This window comes from Oryzias latipes, chromosome 17 (genome assembly GCF_053564925.1).
Source record: "Oryzias latipes strain Hd-rR chromosome 17, Olatipes_Hd-rR_3.1".
Classification (NCBI taxonomy): Eukaryota; Metazoa; Chordata; class Actinopteri; order Beloniformes; family Adrianichthyidae; genus Oryzias; species Oryzias latipes.
In genome coordinates this window covers 23,397,091-23,403,746 of record NC_136253.1, presented here as the reverse complement: position 1 = coordinate 23,403,746, position 6,656 = coordinate 23,397,091, and the positions used below count along the sequence as shown (strand labels likewise).

General features: G+C 37.0%; 1 protein-coding gene across 1 annotated transcript; it reads right to left on the bottom strand.

The window, feature by feature from the left end:
- Nucleotides 1–1,262: 1,262 nt before the first annotated feature.
- On the bottom strand, nucleotides 1,263–6,656 carry fabp6 (fatty acid binding protein 6, ileal (gastrotropin)). The gene is made up of 5 exons (XM_023965490.2): nucleotides 6,629–6,656; nucleotides 2,163–2,349; nucleotides 1,893–2,065; nucleotides 1,731–1,820; nucleotides 1,263–1,403 (listed from the first exon to the last, which is right to left on the bottom strand). Exons 2-5 carry the CDS (start codon nucleotides 2,227–2,229, stop codon nucleotides 1,353–1,355), a joined length of 381 nt encoding a protein of 126 aa, XP_023821258.1. The 5' UTR covers nucleotides 2,230–2,349; nucleotides 6,629–6,656; the 3' UTR covers nucleotides 1,263–1,352.

The window sequence follows — 6,656 nt, the reverse complement described above, 5'->3', positions numbered from 1 at the left end:
GTACCTCTGCACCATTGCCACTTAAAGTAACAATGCCGACCAGTGGCTTAAAAGGCTCAACAGATGAAGCACAACAATGGATGAAAAACTTTTTATTTTTAAATCTCACAATGTTTTTTTTTAAAGACCCACTCCAATAAAAATAGTGTTTTTGGTGATTTTAACATGTTATGGTAGCATCTGATGATGGAGGACATTTATACAGAAAATGATGCTTGAAAAGTGAATTTGTATTTGTTTAGAGAATTGCTTTATTTAAATCCTTGGGAATCAGGAGCAGACAAAAAATGCAGATAAAAAAGGTCATATTTGGGCGGGCCACAACTTCCTTGCTCTCTCCATTTTGATGCATTCACTTACAGACGACTAGATCCATGTACGTCTTCATTGTCGTCGTCTGAGCTGGCCTCTTTCTCAAAATTGTACTGCTGGATAGCTCTGATATTGATCGCTGTTTTTGTTTTACTGGCAATGTCAGGTTGGGGGGGTTATAATCAGCTGTAAGGAAGCAGGAAACTCTGTGCGGACTGTCCCACCCACAACTCCCAGGCACATTTGTAATAAACTACTGCCGCTCTGCAGAAACTATGTCCTACAGATTCTTCTTCTTATTTTCTTTTTATTAAAGACCATTGGGAATTCTTAGATAATATATCAAGAGATGATCAGACTGGGACTTTAAGACTACCAATACAACTTTCATGCTCTTTGTCAATATCTTTGTTTCTTTCTTTTTTTACCTGGTGGACATTTTTACAGGTCAAGAAACTGTCTAATTCATTGTTGTTAATCATTTTAGCCAATAAAGTTCACAACTGCCATGTTGGTGTCAGGTTAAGGTGAGGTTTTTTTTTTTTGTGGGTGTTGCAGTGGAGAATGGAATGGCAACAATTTGTAGCATTCACAAAGCTTCCCTGGGTTTAGTCTCTGCAAGGTATTTGAGTTTGACTGACAACACCAATACTTATCCAGCAATGGCATCAGTGAGTGGACTCTAGCTGAGCAGGTCCTCAAGGAGGCAAGTTTTGGATTTCTCTGGGTCTAATGGATTTTGCTTCTGATTAAATTTACCTAACTTAAAGCTCAAAACAAAAAAACCAAAAGAAAAACCAACTCCCAAACAAAGAGATATGCAACAGAAATTGGACAATTTTCTAATAGAGAAATGTGAAAATGTTTGAAGTCTCTTTCTTTCTAGGTTCATTGGGTTCATGTAAATAAAACACATTTTGCACAAGTCTTAAAGAATAAAACAGGACCAGTTTCCACGTGTCTGAACATTTTTCTTGAAGCTTTATTGAGAGCCGTTCATTGAGAGCATACTGTTGCTGCAGTAGATGTCAAAGGGCAGGTTAGATCTTCTTGCTGACCTTCCTCAGCACCACAGAGCCAGCTTTGCAGGTCTATAAGAGGAAAGGGAAATCATTCATGGTCCCAAAAAATAAAAACTTACTTTATAGATAATAATCTGGTTAAAAACATCGTCAAGATTACACTCAGTGTTATATATATTATTACTGATCCAAAGAAAACAAAATTCCTAGACAGTCATTTTGTGTCAAAACTTAGTGGTATGGAGATTTATTGGTTTGAAAAGGTTTGCTCTGGCAGTGTACGGCTAGTTGAGGGTCATTCAGGGCAGCCACCTCAAACCTCAGCCGCAAGTGACTCTCATGATCCTCCATAAAGGTGTAACTTAGATCTTTCAAACTTTCCATCATCAGGTTTACCTCAATGAGCTTGCCTCCACTGATCTCGTTGGTCTGCGTGTAGTTGGGGAAGTTCACGGTCATCTTCCCCCCTTCCAAGTTTACGGTCGCCTGCGAGGAACATCGATTCAATCAGCTGTCTCAAAGACTAGGTTTCCGCTTTTTTTTTTCTTCCCCCCGTACCTTGAATTTCTTTCCTCCCAGGCTTTCCATTTCACTTTCCTTCCCAATGGTGAACTTGTTGGTGACCTTGATAGTGGGGTAGACTTGGGTCCAGGTGAACTCATCCCCATTCTGGGTAACTTCCGTGACCGCCTTGTAGTCACGACCCTTCTCAATGACATCAGCGGGAATTCCTATGGGATAACAAAAATAAGACATATTGAGCTAAAAAAAAAAAAAAGACTAATCTTTTCTTTAAGGAATAAATCTTTTAGGCTCAAATTTCCTTACCAACCACCTTGCAGAACTCGTCGTAACCCTCCTGGGATTCGATTTCCCATCGTCCAGCAAAGGTCATGTTGGTGAAGTTGATGGTTTTGAAGAGTGAGAGCAAATATGCTGAAAGGGGAGGAAGCAAGGTGCCGGCAGAGTTAGCGCGATCTGTTTATATACAGCACACCTCTGACCGCCTCTTTACCTGCATGTGATGACACAAGAGACTCATTACAACTGAGGATGATGAGTAAAACAGGCTACGAGGAAGATGGCAATAAATGGCATAAATGTGAGTTTATGGAGTTCACATGCAGAGAATAAAACATTGACTTCTCCAAAGCGGTGAAACTACCATTTAACCTCCAGGGCATTGAACTCCCTCGCATGGATTTTATGGTTTTAACCTCAGATTTTATAGCTGCTGATCCAGTCAAATAAAAGGATTTGTTTTTTTTTTAACAATTTATTTGCATAAAAAGGTTTTTTTTATCTTTTCAAAGAAAATAGCGTGTAATAAGATGTTCATTTGAGGTATTCATTCATAAGTTGATGTGGAAAAAGGGATTGTAAACAGGGTTATTTTAGTGTTCATCTGTGTCTGAGAGGACACATCTTGCATCTCTCCTTCTCTTTAATCTGTAGTGATTTAATAAAGAATAACGTGGGTGTCAATCTAAATAAATGTAACTTTTTTCTTTTTTAAAGGTCCAAAAGAAAGTTGGTGCATTTAATCCACACAAATTTCAAAATAAAAGCTCAATTGAGATTCAGATTTTTACAACCTATTTCTTTTTTCCAATTCTTTGCCTTTAAGGCAGAAATTAGCATCAATTTTAAAAAATAAAATTCTTTTTTTTTTTTTTTTAAGAAGCTCTTTGTTTATTTTTGTCCACTGGTCTAACTTTCCTATGGACAAACAATCTTACAAAACGTAAAATTTGTGTGAGACAGCCTTCTCCTGAACTGACATGCTTGAATTGATTTTATTTAAATACATTTTTTATTTTTCAGCTAACGGGAAAAGGGAAAAAATGAGGAAGCAGCTCTCAGATATATATTTTAGGTTAACTTACCAAACATCAAGGAGAGCATTCAGTTTCCAGCAAAAACAGAAAAATAAAGAGATACATCTGAAGATTTTTAATTTATCTTGACCAAAATATTCAAATCCAAAGATAGTTAACAGTAGTTAAAAAAATATGTGCAAAAGGATTAAAGTCAAGTTTTGTAAACTTATGGCAAGACCTTTTGTTGAACTGGAAATTATATTTAAAAAAGGATTATATAGTCATCACAAGCTGCTTTTTATTGCTAAATTAAATTATAAAATAATATAAAAAGAACAGAAAATGGGCAAGGATACTTTAAACAGCTTTCCATTTAAATAAAGTTTTGATTCAAGGCCTTAAATTATTACTTAAATTATTATTATTAAACTTAACCAATTGATGCCTGTTTATGCAAATATGCATCAGACCACTTCTGCTCTAAACTTACATTAATGTAGCATTTTTGTTAAATGCAGAAACAGGTGATTTTTGTCATCACTGGAAGGAAAATAAATTCAGACGTCAAGTCATCAAGCCATATGCCATATGCCTATTTGTTAAATTTAAACAAAAGTTTATTATTATAATATATTTACTATATTTTTTAACATCACTGCAGGCACAAAAATGTCTATATACTAACTAATTTACTACAAAATAAACCAGAATAATGGAAAAAAACATTTTTTATGAAAATATAGTGACACTTGTTGGAAGTAAACAATTGTTTTGGTAACAAAAAGACCGGAGCTTTCATTTATGACACAGTGTGAAGGGGAAAGCTGTTGCAGTATTTATTTAATAGGTGCATAAAAGCATTAGATTGGCCAACATCCTATAAAAGGCAATAACTATTTCTGCCTCCTTTTTTTACTTTGAAACTTGTCCTTCTTTACTGTGCTCAAGTTCACAAACGATCAAGCAAGTAGGAGCATCTTTACTTTTTTCTGTTTAAAACCTATGTCGAGTTGAATACACAATTTTAAAAGCTGTAGAAAATAATGAAAACTTTTGTTTAAATTTGTTTATCAAAGAGTCTCTCAGTTAAATTCCTTTTTTGTGAGTTATTGATGAGCAATTTCTCTTCTTCAAACTTCCTTCATGCACGTTTAATCAAGATAAGACTAAAAATAAAACCCACATGGAACCAGGTAAATTTTTATCAACAGTCATTTTTACAAACTTTTATACAGGAAAAGGTCATAATGTTTATTTGCACAGTCCCATCACAGTTATGTAAGCTTTATTTTATTGAACTTTTACTCTGCACATTTTAACGACCCACCCGAGAAGAATGGCAGAGGAGAACATTTAATCTTTATTGGAATATTTACTTCCATTTAGGTTTAAACAATAGGATCACATTGTGAACATGCAGAAGGTAAACTAAATATATAATGGAAATGTTTGTTTTTTGTTTTATCCTTTTTACCTTAATCCTAACTTGTCCAGCAGCTGATGTCATAGTTATTTATTTATGTGGTCTATTCATTTTGAGTTTTGGACCTGAAAAAAGAAGGAAGAAGATGGGTAAAGGGGCTGTTAAAGAAAAATGGGTGGGGGGATGTGGGTTGATTGGGCAAGAGAGAGGGGAGGGGCTAAATGGGGCAGACAAAAATATATAAAAAAACAAATATCTGGGATACAAGTCAGAAAATGGAACAAAAGTTGCTTGAGATTTAGTATTATCTCTATCATAAGCAAATTATAATTTATGGGCACAATCACACCAGTTGGGCCTGCAGTAAGTCCAGCACAGGGTAGAGGTGAGGACTGCCTCCGTCCCTAAACAGCAAAAAAATTACATGGTATGCCAGGACCAACCAGCCTCCAGCTGGCAAGGGAGTGACAAAAAATGTAAAGGGGCCTGCACAAGGAGGCAAGGACCAGAATCAAACAGCTTTCCAGCGCAGATGGCCAAAGATCTGAAGGATCTCCTTCTTTGTATAAAGAAAAGGTCAACAGTGCCAACATGCAAGGGTTACAACCATTTTTCTTATGCCATGAGTGTGTGTTAGAATAAGTTGTGCATGTGTTTAAAGTGTTGATGATTTGGTGAGTAGGGACTCTATGGATACTCCTTGTAGGTTGACAGTTTGTCCAAGTACTCCCACCACACAGGAATGGTAAGTATAAAGCAACCAAAAGGGGGAGGTTCCACTGCCAAATAGCCCAACTCCAGGCCAACCCCTTCCCCAAACACCAGGATGGATCGTGGAATGGCAAAAGAAGGACAGTTGCTGGGCAGAATGTGAGGCACCATGCCTCCCAAGCTAGGCTGCAGCGGATGACACATTGCAGAAACATGGACCCAACTGCTCCACCCCTAGCCATGTAGGAGACACTTCCCCAGGGACAGACACGAAACCCTCCTCCGTGTACCAAACCTTCAGCAGGAGCTCAGGTCTGAGGTGTATGACCAATCAAAATCTTTCAAAAAGGACTCCGTGGGTTCTCCAACCAGCCAAACACCTCAGAATCTGTCTACTGGTGTACTCCCACCCCCGCCATCAGGTGTCTGACCAAGTGGTTTGGGATGGGACCAGAGGTAACTAGTCGCCCCACCAGCCCCTGAAGAACCAGTAGGCGGCACCAGTGCACAACAATGGCATAGGAGCCCAGCCCCATGCACAGACACTGTTTTATCTTACAAGTACATGGGTCATGTAAGGACACCATTGAAAAAAATGTGTTTTTTTAAATGAGCATGAATAGGACAGACCTAATAATTTAAAATTAAATGTTTTAATTTTAGATCACTGTGTGACAACTGTTTTGTGAAATCTTAGCATGTGAGAGAAGAATATTGAAAAAAAGCTGGTTTTAATTCTTTTCTGTTTGGATTCTAAGTTTTTTCAAGGTATGGAAAAGTTCTTAAAGGGAAACCAGAAGAAACTAGCCAAACTTTCCAATCAAACATCACCAAAGTACATTGGTTTAATTGACCTTAATGTTAAAATTATGAAACCTAGGTTGCCATTTATGCTTTTTTTTTAACTACAACAAGTTAAATTGTATTGAAAGCTTATAAATATTTATGGATTTTAAGAAAATCAGTTCAGTTTTATTTCGAACTTTTTCTAAATGTGTGGCTATGTTCCTTCTGAAAGCTGACTTATCTTATCTCAGACCATTGAGTTGTCACAAAACAAGCAGTAATCATACTTTTAAGAGAACATGCTATTGTTCCTCGTGCTTTTTTGGTTTTACTCTAACTTCCCAACCCCAGCTACATGTTAATGGCCTCAAGGCCATGTTTAATCTCAATTTACCATGAATAGTGAGCAAAGTACAACCATCCATTGGGTTTATGGTCAGTGTTGTAACTTCAGTGGTTACATTTTAATAGTTGAGTTGAATTGGCATTAAAAAAAACCCTATCCCTCGACTCTAAAGTGTGAATAAGGCTGGATAATAAGTAACCAGGCCAACCTTGGGTTGGGTCACGTGTAGATGAAGT

Bases quoted from the DNA above. Each gene is read 5' to 3' on its own strand.
- fabp6 (XM_023965490.2), bottom strand. From the start codon at position 2,229: ATGACCTTTGCTGGACGATGGGAAATCGAATCCCAGGAGGGTTACGAC. The intron at 1,821-1,892 runs GTACGGGGGGAA...TGTTCCTCGCAG, and splicing joins TGGGAGGAAAGAAATTCAAG to GCGACCGTAAACTTGGAAGG. The intron at 1,404-1,730 runs GTAAACCTGATG...TTCCTCTTATAG, and splicing joins GTGGAGGCAAGCTCATTGAG to ACCTGCAAAGCTGGCTCTGT.